This window comes from Silurus meridionalis, chromosome 2 (assembly GCF_014805685.1).
Source record: "Silurus meridionalis isolate SWU-2019-XX chromosome 2, ASM1480568v1, whole genome shotgun sequence".
In the NCBI taxonomy this organism is placed as follows: domain Eukaryota; kingdom Metazoa; phylum Chordata; class Actinopteri; order Siluriformes; family Siluridae; genus Silurus; species Silurus meridionalis.
The window spans coordinates 28,482,282-28,500,778 of NC_060885.1; the positions used below are offsets into that span (position 1 = coordinate 28,482,282).

Genomic DNA, 18,497 nt, shown 5'->3' on the forward strand with positions numbered 1-18,497 from the left:
GCCCCACCTCTATACTAGGGAGGGGTTTGTGGAGGCCTTGACCCGCAAATTGTCCTATTTTGTTTACAGAATATTACAGATGTCACTCTATAAAGATAGACTTTGTGTGCAGCTCTTTTTAAATGTTATATAAAAATAGTTATGTCTATGCGCCACATTGAAATGAAGTCCTGTTTGCTATCCTGACACGCTGCTCTAGGATTTCAGCACAAAAAGAAGACAATTTCCCCTGTGGTATTACCTCCTTGTTGGTCCTCGACAGCTTCAAACGATTCTGACTCGGGGGAATGACAGAAAATATGCACTAAATATGGATGTCCTGATATACAAATCTGGATTTTAAAAAATGCAATGTGCTCAAGTTTGGATATTTTCTGAAAACCCAAGCCTTGAGCACATTGCATTTTTTAAAATGCTGTCCATTTAATATCGTGGTCAAATTGTTTGGCCGTTTTATCAATATGTAGCTCTCTCCTGCCAAACGAATACCTCCTAGAGTTACCCCAGATGGACAAAAGTTTACAGTCACATGGCTATAGCTGTAGGAGACCGAAAAAACCTGTTTTGGCATGACAATGCCTCTGTGCACACCAGCTTCATGAAGATATGCTTTACATTGGGTTTACATTGGTATGCTTTACATTACCTCACCTACATCAGTACCTGACTTCACTAACACTCTTGTGGCTAAATGAACTTTTGTAAATTATGGAATTATGGAAATTCTGGATTGGGAAAGACGGAGTTCATTGATGTGGGTTGCCATTTAAATCCGATCGGCTAGTTTAGAGTCAGATCAGTGGTTCATGGCAGCTGGAAGAGACCTGGTCTACAACACGGTGGAAAAACCTCCAAGATGCTTCGGCACATTCTGCATCCTCTATCCGTGGAAAGTTGATCATAGAGCTATAATAAGGGTTCTGTTTATGAACCTGTATGGTAACATCTTTAAGCACTGTAATATGATACACTGAGTTATAATTTTGCATTATTTGAAATAGGAATTTCCTGAATGACAATTTGCTTTAATTTCAAAATAATTTTTTTTTTTTTGTGCAACCCTCTAATTTAAACATGATGTCTAAGGATGTCATGAATAATAATTATCAGCTAGATTTGGGGAATTTATGTATGTACTATATATTATACTGTGAGGTCAGGCTTTGTGTAACAGTACCATCACCCTAAAAAGTTTTGGTCAAACCAGGAGCACATGAGACATCTGCAAAAATTATAAACAAGAGCATGTGCCCACAGGGGAAGAGCCACGCCTTTGGCAGCTCACTGATTGTGGGAGGAATGAAAGTGTTGTTCATCAAAAGAGAAGAAGGGGAGAAAAGTCCCAAACTTATGTTACCATGGAGAAATTATTCTTTTTCTATTCTCCACAACAGATTCCCCCTGTGGACATCCGCCCTCAGGCTCAGAGCTACGTCTGGGCCTCCAAGGAGGTCTCTGCTGCTGGAGTGCAACAAACAGATAAAACTTAAATCCTACACACTTTCACGTTCTCTATAAACACAAATATTTTTTTTACTTTGGGGATCAGTGTTCCTCTTAAGTGGACTTCAAAAGGGCATCAAACACAGAACCACTGCACATATATACACAGTGTATATATATATATATATATATATATATATATATATATATATATATATATATATATATATATATATATATATAAGGCAGTCAAGTGTGCAGTAGGACTGACAGACTGGTTTAAGGTGGAGGTTGGATTGCATCAAGAATTGGCTTTGAGCCCTTTCCTGTTTGCAGTGGTGATGGAAAGGTTGACCGACGAGGTCAGACAGGAGTCTCCATGGACTATGATGTTTGTGGATAATATTCTGATTTGTGGTGAGATTAGGGAGCAGGTTGAAAACAGCCTGGAGAGGTTGGGTTTATAGGACTGTGGTGACACCTGCGATGTTGTATGGTTTAGAGACAGTGACATTGACTAAAAGAAAGGAGGCGGAGCTGGAGGTGGCAGAACTGAAGATTCTGAGTTTTTCATTGGGAGTAATGAGGATAGACAGGATTAGAAATGAGTTTATTAGCGGGATAGCGCATGAAGGATATTTCGGAGACAAGTTGAGGGAGGCCCGATGAGATAGTTTTGAAATGGGGTATATCGGTATAAGAATACTGAGGATGCAGCTGCCAGGAAGGAGGAAAAGAGGTAGGCCAAGGAGTAGGTTTATGGATGTGGTGAGGGAAGACAGATAGTTGGTTTGAAAGCCACAGATGTAGAGGACAGAGTAGTATGGAGAAGAATGATCAGCTGTGGCCACCCCTAACAGCGTGAAACCCCCCCTCAACAATGAGCATGAAGATAAAATATGGTTTAAAGTAATTATGGTGTTTTAAATTACGTAAATCATCAGGACAAACCAAACGGAAATTTTGCTATGTTTTCACACGGACAATTTTAATTGCCGGACGTGTGCATCATGGTGGATATTGGTGCTGTATTTAAGACTAGAAACTTCAGTAAAACAAATGTTTAATTATTAAAAATCATTTTTTTCGGTGGATTTTCTTTTTTTATATCTGACTAAAGAAAGGCCATCGTGAATAAATGTGTTTTGCATTTGAATTTCGCCTCTCTTATTTTTATTTATTTTTTTATAAATGGAAATGGTCAAACAGGAATGCGCACTGCTTTCATCCCATGTTAATAAAAATTAGTGCCGTTAAAATTAATTTGCATTAAATTCTTTTTCATTTTGCCAGCCCAAATATATACTATAAAAAGGTGTAAATTCAGAGGGTCAGAAGGTGGTGATTGTAGTAACAGCTCATTCACATGGAGAGCTCCAAAAAAGCTTAGTCACTCAAAATTGTTTGGTTAAATTGGTTATTTATCAAAGTTTTCTACTTACAAATGCTTTCATATAATTTAGGAAATGACTCTCCAATGTTATCACTTTTGTAATACACCCTGTAATGCCCTAAACTGCCCAAGGTGTGATTGAGTGTATGTATGGTGTCTTAAGGTGGTCTGGGGTCAAACACACGCTCTCACCTGCATGTGCTGCTCTTCTGCATGACCTCTGCTCTGTGGTATCCTGACAGCTTGCAGAAGCCGTCATTACTGTAGACCACGGGCCATTCCACAATCTGGGCGTTCCCCAGCAGAAAACTCGTTTCTAAGGAGAAAAAAATTACTCACTTTCCTGAGATATTTGGGAGCACTGATAAAACCTGGCTAAGGTGTGTGGCATCTGGATGCCTCCTCCCACTGGAGATGTAACAGTAACAGCTCACTGGGAGGAGACGGTGGGGTCAACCAAGGATACACTGGAAAGAATCACTGAGATTAAGTGTCTTTCGAAAGCCCCAGGGGGAGCTGAGGAACAGAGATGTCTGAGCTGCTATGCTCTAAATGACCCTGAATAAGTCTAAGCCGTTTGTACAGTCAGCACCAAACGCCACAGGCTAACAGTGCCCAAGGAAATCTTACAAATAATACATCAGATACATGGCACCTGAGGAGTAAACAATTCTAGGGCATGGTCTTGTACAGCCAGAGCTGTGTGCCAGTTTTTATATTGTCCTATACATGCAAAACAACAACCGAACAAACCGAAAATGTAACAGAAATTCAAACGACACAACAGGAAATGTACAAACACACCAACATTACTGGACTGAAAACAAGTTTTCTGATTTGCTGGCGCGACTGTTAAATGATCATGTTCGAAAGTCCTGGGCAGACGTTTCAAACGTGAGTTACGGTCGTTTTGGAAGGAAGTAAAAACCTGCACCCTTCTTTGGATTGCTAATTGGTTTCACTGCCATACGTGAACATTTTCTTTTTACACGTTCATTTTCCAGCTGATTACATTTGCTAAAAAGCATTTCCTCTTGCAGTTAGCCAATGAGGAAAAGCCTTCAGTTAGGTGGTTAGTGTAAATGTACCAAACCAATCACACTGCTTTAAAAGCAGCATAACTAAAAAAAATACATCATTTTGCAGGAATGAGGGGAAAAATAACGTCTGCTTCTGCTTTCTGAAGTGAAGCGCAGCCCCTGATCTTTCTGAACTCCTTTATCATGAGAACTCTGAAGCAGCCGTCTCAATTGGCACAAACTGTAATGACAAGACAAAGGGTGTTACAGTTAAATAAGAATTCAGTTTCGCAAACAAGGCTCAGCATATAGCTCCGTTTTTATTGTTCAGCACCAAAAGCTTGCACAGGCTTCTTTAAATGAATTTATCACAGTATTTATAAACCTATTACCCCCAAAGGGTCTACATCTCAACTCACATCTGTCTGGAAGGCAGAAAAAAAGCATACAAGAGCAAACAAAAATCATGCTAGTCCAACATCATTTTTAAGCAGTTAGCTAGGATTGGATTGTTCAGGTAGATTTCTTGGTAGAACCTTTCCTTCATCAGAACCGGTCTAAACAGAGTATAAAACCCAGCAATCAAATCAGCAAACTAAACTCAGTCCAGAAATACCAAATCAACATCTGCTTTAGTGCCCCAAACTGAATGAATCTTCTAAAGGCATCTGTAAGACCCACCATCTCCATTAGCATCATGTTGGTTTGGACACTGTTCCGTGGATTCTGTTCAATCATCGGTTGTATTTTTGTGCTCACCATCTTGTGACACAACTTAGAGTGGATCTAAGAAAGCGTCCAAACTTCTTGCAGGTTTTTGTGAAAAGAAAAAAAAAAAAGCTAAAAAGAAATAAAATAATATAAATAAATAAAATATGCCTGGCTGCACAAGTGTGTCTTCTTGGCTTTGTCGAATCCATAATCCTTGAAGATTTTATTATACAGGTCTGGAATCTTGTTGAAATGTTTCAGTCAGGAGAATAGATACATAACAAAAAGTATTTGCTAAATATTGGCCTACAATAGAACACTGTGAAGGCCACCATCAACAAATGAAAATGGGGAACCACAGTATCAACATATAAAGAATGAAGATTGACACCTTCTGTTGATCTATACAATAAATTTTCATTCCCAGAGCCTGATCACTGATCTTCCTTCAATCAGCATTTTCTATAATACCTGATTCCGAAACCTGATTTGAACAGGTTACTGGAGGAGCGGTGAAGTGAACCTGCTGAGAACCCAAAACACCTGCAACACACTCAAGTCTCACAGTCTTCTTCTCAGGTACAATCATTTTATTGATAATGCAATTTGCACACCATAACATCTCAGCATGAAGGCTTCATTTCAGTACCAGTACTGACGTATACCAAAAAAAAAATACAGGGGCACAGTGTCATGCGTCTCTAATAACTACTGGATATGATCAATATACCAAAGCTGCTGCTGCTGATGATGATGATGATGAAAGTCTGGATAAGCTGATAGATTGATCACATCTGTTCAAACCACTCCAAAAGTTCAGCCAAAGCTTATTTCCTGCACGTCAGATACCACCACTCAGTAAATCCGTCAGTCAAACCTCATCCTCGAACCCTAATTAATTATTCAGTAAATTCTTTAGCTGTCGTTGTCACGCATTCATAACATACATGTAAATGAAGTAAAGCATGCACCATCGAGATCTCGAGAACTTCTTGGAAACAGATTATGTACCAAGTGATACTAAAAAACAAAACAGCAGTAACACTAAACGCGCTCCTCACCGCTCGAGCGCCGGACGATGTTCTCCAAAAAAGTGTTCTGCGGCGCCACGAGCCCTCGCTTTCCGCCGGGCATCGCTGCTGCTCGCGCTTCAGTCGAGGAACGTCTCGCGCTGCTCGCGCGCCAAGCGGACAGGTCGCGTGCGGCGTGGAGCGCCGGGACGGCGAGGCTCGCGCTCATGGTAACGCCCGCGCGCGCTCGTGTGTGTGTGTGTGTGTGTGTGAGAAGCTGTCTCCGAGCTCAGGCAAAAGGGGTATTAACTAGAGACGCATGCGCGCAGACATCAAAGCGCACCAGCAGCGCAGCCGGCTGAGCGTCTGAGCCACGTCGGGTGAGCGCGAGCGACGTCGCGCCGCTTCTGGAAACTTCGGCACGCGCGTTGAAGAAATGAGGCGACGCAGAACATCTGGATCTCTAGGATGTCGTATCTCAAGGATCTCGTGATCTAAAGACGCGTTTAAATCTGCAATTAAAAATAAATAAATAAATAAATAAATAAATAAATAAATAAATAAAAATAAATACAAGAGGATGTCTGCGCTCCGAACGCTCCAGATCAGACTTTTTCCAGCAAAGTTGTTTATTTTACTTAATACTTAAAAAAATAGGTTGTATAATTGCTTATTTTTGTACAGCTGTTAAAGTGTTCATGTCCTCAGTTGCTTAATTTCTTTAATAACACAACCGAATACATTTGCTAATATCATCTAATCTTGCTGGTTAAATTACACTGGGATTTGTTTTTGGTAAAGTGTGCATTATTTTCTAAAACCACAAAAAACGACTTATTTATTTTTGTACTCTAGTCTGTGTTTGTTGTCATGTTGATTTTAGTTACCTGAACAACGATAATGTATTATTTTTTATTTTTATCAGACCCAGATTTCATCAGAACACAATTTTCTAATATTTCTTTCAGATAAATTGCCCCAAAGATACCAATAAAGAAACTCGAATTTTGTTAATTCTTCTTCTTCTTTCGGCTTCTCTTGTTAGGGGTCGCCACAGCGGATCATCTGTCTCCATACCCCCCTGTCCTCTACATCTGCCTCTTTCAAACCAACTACATGCATGTCTTCCCTTACCACATCCATAAACCTCCTCTTTGGCCTTCCTCTTTCCCTTCTTCTTGGCAGCTCCATCCTCAGCATTCTCCTACCGATATACCCCATGTACCTTCTCTGCACATGTCCAAACCATCTCAATCGTGTCTCTCTCACCTTGTCTCCAAAATGTCCAACGTAGGCGGCCCCTCTAATAAACTCGTTTCTAATCCTTTTCATCCTCATCACTCCCAATGAAAACCTCAACATCTTTAGCTCTGCTACCTCCAGCTCCACCTCCAGTCTTTTACTTAATGCCACTGTCTCTAATCCATACAACATCGCAGGTCTCACCACAGACCCATAAACTTTCCCTTTTACTCTTGCAGATACAGTTGTGTTCAAAATTATTCAACCCCCACTGAAATTGATTGTTTTGGTCGGTTTGACATTGATTATGATCATTCAGTCATCCTGCTTACAATTAAATCAAAGAGGCACGTGTAGGTCAGACAAATATAACATAACATTTATAATGAAATAACCACAAATGTCTTTTCTGAGCTCACATCATTATCAGTTTTATTCAACCCCCAAGTGACATTCAATCTTAGTACTTAGTACAACATCCTTTTACAGTAATAACAGCTTTTAAACGTGAAGCATAGCTTGACACAAGTGTCTTGCAGCGATCTACGGGTATCTTCGCCCATTCATCATGGGCAAAAGCCTCCAGTTCAGTCACATTCTTAGGCTTGCGCACTGCAACTGCTTTCTTTAAGTCCCACCAGAGGTTCTCAATCGGATTTAAGTCTGGTGACTGCGATGGCCACTTCAAAATGTTCCAGCCTTTAATCTGCAACCATGCTCTAGTGGACTTGGAGGTATGCTTGGGATCATTGTCCTGTTGAAAGGTCCAACGTCTTCCAAGCCTCAGGTTTGTGACGGACTGCATCACATTGTCATCCAATATCTCCTGGTACTGAAGAGAATTCATGGTACCTTGCACACGCTGAAGCTTCCCAGTACCTGCAGAAGCAAAACAGCCCCAAAGCATGATTGACCCCCCGCCATGCTTCACAGTAGGCAAGGTGTTCTTTTCTTCATAGGCCTTGTTCTTCCTCCTCCAAACATAGCGTTGATCCATGGGCCCAAACAGTTCTAATTTTGTTTCATCAGTCCACAGAACACTATCCCAAAACTTCTGTGGTTTGTCCACATGACTTTTGGCATACTGCAGTCGACTCTTCTTATTCTTTGGGGACAGCAAGGGGGTGCGCCTGGGAGTTCTGGCATGGAGGCCTTCATTACGCAGGGTGCGCCGTATTGTCTGAGCAGAAACTTCAGTACCCACATCTGACAAATCTTTTCTCAGTTCCTCAGCAGTCACACGGGGACTTTTCTCCACTCTACGCTTCAGGTAGCGCACAGCAGTCGAAGTCAGCATCTTCTTTCTGCCACGACCAGGTAGCGTTTCAACAGTGCCCTTTGCCTTGAATTTGCGAATGATGCTTCCTATGGTGTCTCTTGGTATGTTTAACATCTTTGCAATCTTCTTATAGCCATTGCCCTTCCTGTGAAGAGTAATCACCTGTTCTCTTGTCTTCCTGGACCATTCTCTTGAGCTCACCATGTTTGTAACCACACCAGTAAATGTCTAGAAGGAGCTGAGTATCACAGTCATTTTAAAGCTGCCTAATTGGTGCTTATTAGGCTTTATTGCTGCTCCCTGATATCCACAGGTGTTTTCAATACCTGATTGAAAACACTTCATTGAACCTCTGTTCTTCAGAGTGGTAGTCTTTAAGGGGTTGAATAATTATGTCAATGAAGAATTCACAAAAGAAACATTTACTACTGTATTACAAAACTAATTGATGTCATTTTAGTTGCATATGGTTCTTTAAGAAGTCCTTGTAGGATTTCATTCTGAATACAATTACAAATGTACACTAAATTCCCTAAAACCATTTACAGCATTGGGGGTTGAATAATTTTGAACACAACTGTACTCTTCTATCACAAATCACTCCTGCTATCACTATTCTCCAACGACTCCACCCTGCCTGCACTCTTTTATTCACTTCTCCAACACACTCTCCATTACTTTGCACTGTTGACCCCAGGTACCTAAACTACTCCACCTTCTCCACCTCTTCTCCCTGCAACCCAACCACACCACTTCACTGTCCTCTCCCACACACACATCTTACGCCTACTGACTTTCATTTCCCTTCTCTCCAGCGTGTACTTCCACCTCTCCAGGCTCTTCTCAACCTGCTCCCTACTCTCACCACAAATCACAATATCATCTGCAAACATCATAGTACATGAAGAATCCTGTCTTACCTCATCCGTTGACCTGTCCATCACCACTGTAAACAGGAAAGGGCTCTGAGTCGATCTCCATCAACATTCTCAAAGCAAATATTGCATTTGTAGTGCTCTTCTTTCAGCATAAAACCATACTGGTCACCTCTTCTCTCATCGTGGCTTCCACTACTTTTTCCCATAACTTCATGGTGTTTCTGATCAACTTTATTCCCCTGTAGTTACTGCAGGTCTGCACATCTCCATTATTCTTAAAGATCGGTACCAGTACACTATTTCTCCATTCCTCAGGCACCTCTCAACTTCCAAAATCTTGTTGAAAAAACTTTTTAAAAACTCCTCTGCCATCTCTCCCAAACATCTCCATGCTTCTACTGGTATGTCATCTGGTCCAACTTACTTTCCACTCTTCATCGCTGCTTTTACTTCCTCTATACTAATCCTATCCTCTTCCTGCTTCACTAACTCCACATCATACAACCTTCTCTCATTCATTTTCTTCATTCATCAGCTTCTCAATACACTCTTCTCACTAGTAAACAATTTCCATCTACATCCTTTATTGCTGCATATCCTTCCCAGCTCGGTCCCTCTGCCTGGCCAATCTGTACAAATCCTTTTCTCCTTCCTTAATGTTTAACTTCTCATAAAGCTCATTTGCCCTTTCCTTTGCTTTTACCCCATCCCTATTTACCTGCTGCTGCATCTCCTTTTACTCCTGCCTACTTTTCTCATTTCTTTGTTGATCCCAGTTCTGTTTCACCAACCTCTTTCTCCTTATGCTCTCCCACACGTCCTCATTTCACCACCACGTCTCTTTGTCTTTCTTTCTCTTTCCAGATGTCACACCAAGTACCTTTCTAGCTGTCTCCCTTATAACTTTTGCAGTAGTTGTTCAATCACCCAGCACCTCTTCACCACCACGGAGCCCCACGGAGCCCCTGTCTGACCTCCCTTCAGTTTCCACTATCTGATTCTTCTTTCAGTCCTCACTCTCCTCTTTTTTTTCACCTCCAAAACCATCCTATAGACCACCATTCGATGCTGTCTAATTACACTATCCTCTGCCAACACCTTACAGTCTCCAATCTCCTTCAAGTTGTGTCACCTGCATAGATTATAGTCCACCTGTGTGTACTCCACAATTATTTCCATCCTTTTTGCAAAATCTACCACCATCTGCCCTTCCAAATTCCTTTCCTTAAAGCCATACCTCTTTATCACCTCTGTTCCCTTCACCAACATGGCCATTGAAGTCTGCCCCAATCACCAATCTTTCATTGCTAGGTACACCTTCTACCACTTCATCTAATTCACTCCAGAATTTTTACTTTTCTTCGATCTTACAACTAATTTATCATCACCCATTCAACTTGCAGCTTTACGTTCATCCTTCTTTTAGAAACCTTTTTCACTTCCACTACACTATTATTGTACTCTTCCTTGAAGATCACCCCTACACTATTTCTCTCTTTCCATCCACACTATGATAGAACAGTTTAAACCCCTCTCCATTGTTCCTGGTCTTACTCCTTTTACTTGGTCTCCTAAATACACAACATGTCTACCTTTCTTCTCTCCATCATATCAGCTACTTTTCTCCCTTAACCAGTCATAGTGCTAACATTTACAGTGCCAACACTAACACTTTGCTTCAATATTTCTTTCCGTGCTGCCTCTGTAGACGTCTTCCTCCTCTCCTTCTCTTCCTTTGGCCAACAGTAGCCCAAATTTTCACCGGTATCCTGTTGGCGAACAATACCTGTGGCGGTCGTTGGTAACTTGTGCCTCGAACAAATCCGGTATGAATTTAGGTTTGTAATCCGAATGATTGATTTAACATGTTTTACGCTGGATGTCCTTCCTAACTATCCCTCCTGGGCTTGGCTTGTGAAACACTGATGTCTGGGTTTTACTCGAATTTTAGTTCATTAATTCAATTATTTTATTCACTGCAATTTTTGCTTAACCCAGAGTTCCTAGAAATAGTCCCTTCATGTTTTTCCTTAATATGTCCCTGAGTAAATTCACCTACTTCCCTACAACCACACAATCATATTCAATTTTTTTTTAGCTAATTCTGGTATTTGTATTGTCTGTTGTATTGGGAGCTGTGTGTGTGTGTACTTTTGAGAAACCCATATAAACATTAATTGCAAAACTGTAATACACTACAAAACTACTAAACTGGAGTCACATTAAAAGATAGCTTCGACGTATTTGGCCCCAAATCAGATGGTGAAAAGTAATTTTTTTTTTTAGAATACTGGGTCCAAAAACTCCTTCCTAAAATTCACTGCCACTCAAACCTATCCTATAAACAGATTGATATATACAGGTATTAGGTGAGTCATCTGTACTGTGCTGAATAATTAATTGACCCTTGAAATGTCACTGGCACAAGGGGTAGTGACCTTACTGTACCCTTAAAGACAAAGCCTTACACTCATACTATTCACTCATTGATTCTTCCTCATACACACCTTCATTTTTCTGCACTGACTGCAGCGCTATTTGGCCAGCGAGCCCATCTCTCTTCCTCACTCTCTGACCGCCGAACAGATTTAGATATCCAAAGGCCTCAGACATCAAACGCCTAATGTGTCTAAAAATAGATGAGTCGATAAGTCAGTGGCCTTGAAAAGAGAAAAAGAAAAAGAGAGATAGAGAGAGAGAGAGAAACAGAAGCAGCTGTGCAGCCATGACATCCACACTCTGTGTATTACAGTAACTTTATCACAAAGAGACAAAATATAGGGAAAAAATGGGTATTGCTCTTTGAAAACAAACGCATCCCAGCCACAGAGAGGTGAAGTGTTAATGCAGCAAGAAGATCAAGGGGCCCAAAAAAAACCACTAGATTCCAGTCCATGCGATTTTTCCATAGTGTGGCCAAACAATGAACTTTCTGTGGATTTCCCCTCATTAAAATTTTGACAATCATGTCAATCACTGACACGTTAATTATGTGTGGTGGAAGAACAATCGGTTCAGTACAGTAAATTTAACAATAAACTGTCACAATGCAGCTTCATGAAACTCTGGATGTAGAGCTAGATCATTGATTAGCAATCGAGAAGAAAGAATGGCAAAGGAAAGCTTAAACATAGACTCAAAAGTGGACTACCTTTAGACAACACCACTGTTGTAAGGTCCAAGATTAAATCTTACAAGGGTCAGTGACAAGTTGTAATCAAATTCAAATAAATCCAAGACTGAATCAAGATCAAGATTGAAAATTATGTAATTATTTTTAAAGCCGAACCTTAACTTCAGCCAATGTTCACTGTGTCTATTTAAAAGAATGTCTTCTAGTAAAGCTGTGTGTAATTTATTTTGTCCTGACTGACACCAAAACCAAGTCGATACTGAAAACATCTCGAGATCAGTCACAAGTCATACAGTTGCACTGGATATTGGGATTATAAACATTGTAGTATAGCGGTGTAGAAGGGTAAAGACACTCAGTAATAAGTAGTAATTGTAAATAAGAATACTGGGATGAATGTCTTTATAATTACAGCAGCTGTAAAAGATTATCCATTGAGGCAAAAGTGAAACTTGACACTGTTTTCTTTTCATGTTCTAAACATGCAGGAAATCCATAAAACAAGCCTGAATTGAGGTTCCTCACAATTTTGTGCTTTTCAAAAATAGAAATAATACAACAGTGTATCATTAAATGTAGAGTTTAAGAGTATAGCACAGTATATATAAATTGTTCTGCTATATTAACATCCCGTATTATACAAAAAAACAAGACAGACCATGCTTACAAACGACACACAGTGTTTACCACACCCTTAGAAAAAAACAGGGTTCTTCATGGGTTCATTTGATAATACATTTTTTTTGGCTCCTAATTATTCCTATTGTATGATTTTGTTTTAAAATGTATAATTTCTTCCACAGAGACAACTAATGATCCTTCACAAGTTCTAAAATGTTCTAAGGGTGTAACAGGCTTTCCACATGCACCAGAGATAAACTTCAAAGTGACAGACGTGAGAGAAGATTATAGACACCAGTTTAGCAATGCCCAGCTTGGATTGCAAACAAAATCAAAACTCAAACTTCTATCTTCTGCTGAAATCCTCTGTTAACCTCATTTTGGCATTAATAGCAGTGTATTTCCTTCCTTGTGTGTTGAATGCTGATAGTGTTTCCCTCCATGCCAGCAGTGTTGTGTAAGACAGAGATAAGGCATTGTTTCTGCGGCTTTAGGAACAAATACTCCTCTGCTCTTTTTTGTCTTTATGCCAGCGCTAATTGCACGCTAACTCTGCCCACCATTACTATCTTTAGGCTCGGAGTCAAGATCCACACAAACACAACACTCAGCCACACAGAATCGTACCTGCCCACTAACCGCCAACATGACGACATACATGCGGGTGAAAGAGTGTATAACAAAGTATATTAAATGGTGTAAAACTGCAATGGGTCACTGTCATGTCACTGTTAGCATGTTATCAGTCACTTTGAGCTTCTACCTATAGATCAATCAAGCTGAAAAAAAAATATGGTTTATAATGTGATGGTTCAAAAGTTATTAGTAAGGAAATATCAGGACATTTAGTGAAAATGACTGTTTTGAATCCACCCCGTAACATTCTTAATATCAGGACTTCTAATATCAGGATTCTCACTACAAAGCCCAGCACCATGGACAGCTCCTAAATCAGAAATAATGGCACATCTGCCCAATGTTAGTCATATTAGTTCTACTACACCTCGATAGGGTTCTCTTCAATTGGAGACCCCTTCCTGCTGCTGAGAATGGTTACTTATGAACAAGCTAAAGATCCATGATGCTACTGTGAAGGGTTAAATTCAAGAACCATGAAGATGGATTTGGACTGTAATTGATGTAAACAGTCTACTATGGTTTAGGACTACAACTGCTATGAATAGATTTTCACTCAAGCATCCATTATTGAAAAATTAAACTCAACAGTCTCAAAAATGTGGTGAATGGACATTTGGTGTGTCCCAGATGAGGATAGGTTTCCTTTAGAGTCTGGTTCCGTCCTCATTTCTTCCTCATACCATCTTAGGGAGGTTTTCCTTGTCAGTATCACCACTGGTTTGTTTATTAGGGATCTATTTATTAGTGCAAAGCTGCTTTGGAACAATATTTATTATTAAAAGCACTATACAAATTAAATTTGATGGAACTGAAGAAGTTTCATAGCTGGAAAAGACCGATCAGCTCAAATGTTGGCTGCTGAAGTGGATGGGAAATAAAATCCACATTGGAAAAGAAAAGAATAACAATAGATGTGCAGAAGTTTCCTGTGGCTGGAGGCAAGTTATCAAACCATCCATCCAAACACCGACTAATTAGGTGAGGAAAGGGAGAGCGGACAGATGTGCTTTTGTATAACTAACCTGTCAAATCAACTTTGAGTCCCTTGAGGAACTTGGGTCTCCAGAGAAGACCCTTGTCTGAGCATCTGTTTGCCACGATAACGACAAACACCTTAAGAATTGATCTTTCCCCCTTCCCTCATGATATCAGATAAAGAGGCAAAATCTCAGCACTCTTTTGTGAAAATGCATATGTGTGTGCAACTTGTATGTGTGAAAATACGTATGTGTGTGCAAGCAATTTTAAATTTCAGTGCATTTGTAGTGAATTATAAATGAAAAATAAAATCCTCTATGGATTTATGTTTAATGGTATTATTATTTTCACCAAATATTTTTAGCTGTATCATTATCTGCACACATTTGTTTATAAATTTAAACATATTATAAACATATAACATACTTAACATATTTATGTCATTCCAACCAACTTACATGCATTCAAAATACACATAAAAAATTACAGCATTTCACACAAGTGGAAATCGTAGTAAAGCAATATCAGTGGTCTTAGAACTTCCTGTCAAGACCACTGATTTACAATTATATGAATTGCCCCTGCACATGTGTGTCAGGCAAGATTTCACGAGTTTCCAGGCTAACAACAATGAAGGCAAGACTGAAACCTGCACTCACTTGAAAAGCGTCGCAGGATGACCTGAAAACAGCAGGAACTACAGTTGCACAGAGAACCGCACAGCAATCGTCACTGTTTCTTTGTCTCACACTGAACAGGTCTGGTGAAAAAGGAAGAAAGTGTATGCATGTTTAAAGGACAAATCAAAACTCTGTTAAAATGTAGGACAAAAACTCTTTGGCAGTGAATCAGCTTGTCATGTTTCGGAAAAGAAAGAAGGAATGCTTACTGTATATGTGCTTTTTAATCGTAATTGGATCGAGTCTATTCTCCGTGTGTGTATCCGTCGAGCAGCTGCGAGTCGGGCGAGAGTGCATAAGTGTGTTCTAACATGTTAAACGTTCAGAGGTGCACAGAAGGACAAGAAAGTAAGGGAAAGAATAAATCAGAGAGGAGAAATACTGCAGTTCAGTTGCACTGCAGTTAAATAGGGTATTTGGGGTGGGGGATGATTGACAAAGATGCCAAAATCATTGTATACATGTATTTTCTACATACAATGTCTTTCCATAAACCCACAGACTTTTGCATATATTTGACTTGATGATACCAAGCAGTGGGATGTGAATCGGAATCATTTGGGAATAACGCATCGTGTGTATGTCTTTAGTTGGCAAAGCAACAGACCGAGAGGTGACGAGACTTTTTCAAGTCTTATGATATCCACATGCCTACACAACTTCCTCTACATATTACAGACTCAAGCAAAAGATCATTAAACAAGATCAGGTAATAAAAAACAGACATCTACCTGAGAAAAGATAATTTTATTGTAGCACCCTGACATACACACGTTGCCCTCAAATGGATGAAAGGTTTGTGCTACAAACAGTTCACATGCTTACTCCAAATGCGTAACGTTTTTCTTTTTTGGACTGCAGACAGTCACAAGGCTGTAAAAATGCATTTGAAGTATTTGTGTTGTAATGTAAATGTCACTAAATTACTACTCAATAAATGATTATATAAATTGATTATGTTACACATCCATGTGAAGCATCTGTTATTATAAAAGGAAATAACACCAGAACGAGGGCATGTAAAGCAGTAATGCAGTAAACATAAACCTGTGATGTGTTTCTGTGCTACTGTCAGAGCTGCAGTTACTGAAAACATCTGATTAAATCACATTCTTTCCTCTCGAACATTCTCCTTTAAAAAAAAACGCCTTCTGCTTTGTATATTTAAATGCAAAATTTGCTCCAAGTGATTAGAGGTCTGTTACACAACAGCACAGAGAAAGACAACTTGTAAGTCAGCAGAGGAATGTGTGTGGGCCACGGCTGTTATTTTAGAGATCAGTATGCGAAAACCTTAAATATTGAAATGAATCCTTGTCTTTCCAAGTCAGGGTCGCGTAATGCAGCCGTCTGAGCAGCCCAGTCTCACGTGTTCATAAGCACGAATTTCCCTCTTCTTTCGTGTCACTGAGGATGACTTTTTATGTAATGTATTTCAATAGGAAGTGTTTTCAGTGCCTCCGCCAAAAACGCGGTCTTGTTTTTTTCTCGTTTATTATTGCTTTTTTTCATCTTCAAGCACCATTCTTTATATAACCATATATGGTTATATTCTTATATTATTTATATTCTATTCATATATTCTTTTATAACCATATATGTTCTGCCGTATGACCCTCTGCCTCCACTGCTATTGAGACGGAGTCAGACGGAGGCAATTGTGCTGAGTGACACGAAAAAAAGAGGAAGGTTCGTGACTATATCACAAAATGCCGTGAGACTGTGTTGGTCTGAGACATCATGTTTTTCGTACCCCTAACCCACAAGGGCTGAAGTAAATCTTCTTATTAAAACGATCAATTTGATGTTCCAGTTTACCATGTCACTTTAAAAGTGCTCCTGAAATTCAAGCAAAAAGGAAATGATTATTATAGGGATTTAAACTTTTCAAACCTTTATATTTCCTTCAATCTTTCTTATTTCTACCCAAATCATAGGTGTCTATCTTTTGCTCATCCTGAAAATGTATCCTTATTTAGAGCTTTCTCACTTCCTTATTTTAACTTCTTTGCATCTTTCTGGACATCCCACCAGCCCTCCAAAGATGTCTCCTTCACAGCTTCTTTTTTTTCTTCTTTTGACGTTCTTCCTTCTAGTGGAACAGTTGGTCCTTAAACAACCAGGTAAATCTGAATTCTCCTCCTTCCTTTTTTCCTCACATCCTTCATGGGATATCTCCATTCCATCCTTCCGACGATCTTTTAAACATCTCTCTTACGTTTTGAAATGTTCTCCCAACAACGTTCCATAATGTATTAAATAATTTTCAAATAATTTTCTTCCTTTCCTCTGGATATTCACTTTATTTAAAAAAAAAAGCCCTTCCTCCAACCAATAATTACCTTCCTTCAGAGATTCCCTTTCCAAAACTCGCTACTGAAATTCTGTTATTTAAAGATAATTCCAGATCAATTAGAAACAACCTAAATGCATATTTGAAGCTTAGTCAGTCTGTATTTTTCTCAGTCTCTAGTCTTCTTTTAAGCTTGTTTCCATCCTTTACCGTCCCTACCTTCAGAGCTTCCTCACCTCCTTTTCTTCACCTTCCTTCATTCTTTTCCTCTCAGAATTGTTCTTCCTTCCTTATAACTGAACTCGTTATATTTCAGACACTTTATAGATGTTTCTATCTGGTAGAAAATCTACATAACCGTTTAATTTTTTTCAGATTTACTGGATTCTGATGACGACCATGAGGATGATGAAGCACATTGTTTATAAAAAAAAAAAAAAAAGCACTTTTGTAGAAGCACACTTATGAGTGTGGATTAACACTCTAGTAGTCATAAAGTCATAAAGCACTTTTGATATACAGCATAAAAAGATGTATAGTGTAATGGCTCCCAGTGCACTCGTGAAAGGAAAAGGGTGTTTGGCACAGGTTTCTCTTTTCGGAAGAACAACGATGAACAGTCAGGAGGCATCACGTCTGCCGAGGAAAAGCAATTGGCAAATTACATGGGGGCCGAGAACGAGGGAGCGACATGCCAGAGATATAAATCAACAGCACAGCTTTTTTACACCACCAGTTCAATAAATAAACTGGCAACACAACTCGAAGAACACTTTCTGCACAATACAGAGACAAGCACAAAAGTCTGAAGGTGAAGGAGCCTGAATAAACTTTTTAAATTAAAAAAAAGAAAAAAAGAAACGCTTTTAAACATTCATAATACAGTCTAAATATGCCACCTGGACGTTCCCTTTTTGCCTGACTTTATTACCTAAATTGGCCTAATTATGGACTAATCTCATTAGTCCTGAGATAATACCTCAGGGATCTGAATTATTCTGTCTGAGACCAACACTTACAAATCCCTTAACTTCCATTTAAAAGCAAAGTTAAGCTCAGTGAATTCAAATGTATTGTCAAAGTCATGCGCACAAAATAAATAACACACCAGGGTCTGAGTGGGATGTCAGTCTGCATGATGATTATCTCCTGTTCTGCCTTCTTTCTATTCTGTCCCT

General features: G+C 39.5%; 1 protein-coding gene across 4 annotated transcripts in view; it reads right to left on the minus strand.

The window, feature by feature from the left end:
• The window catches only part of kcnh5b (potassium voltage-gated channel, subfamily H (eag-related), member 5b), a 58,080-nt gene that overhangs the window by 38,171 nt on the left and 1,412 nt on the right, over positions 1-18,497 (minus strand). For 2 of the 4 annotated variants that reach the window (XR_006928244.1, XM_046870480.1), the window contains exons 2-4: positions 15,006-15,106; positions 5,628-6,088; positions 3,029-3,152 (exon numbers count right to left, since the gene is read on the minus strand). Coding sequence is in view for 3 of the 4 variants with exons in the window: in XM_046870480.1 (XP_046726436.1) it covers positions 3,029-3,152; positions 5,628-5,805 (302 nt within the window). In the remaining variant the exon portion in view is untranslated. The remainder of the gene's footprint in view (positions 1-3,028; positions 3,153-5,627; positions 6,089-15,005; positions 15,107-18,497) is intronic. The other 2 variants (XM_046870493.1, XM_046870501.1) reach the window with 2 other exon arrangements.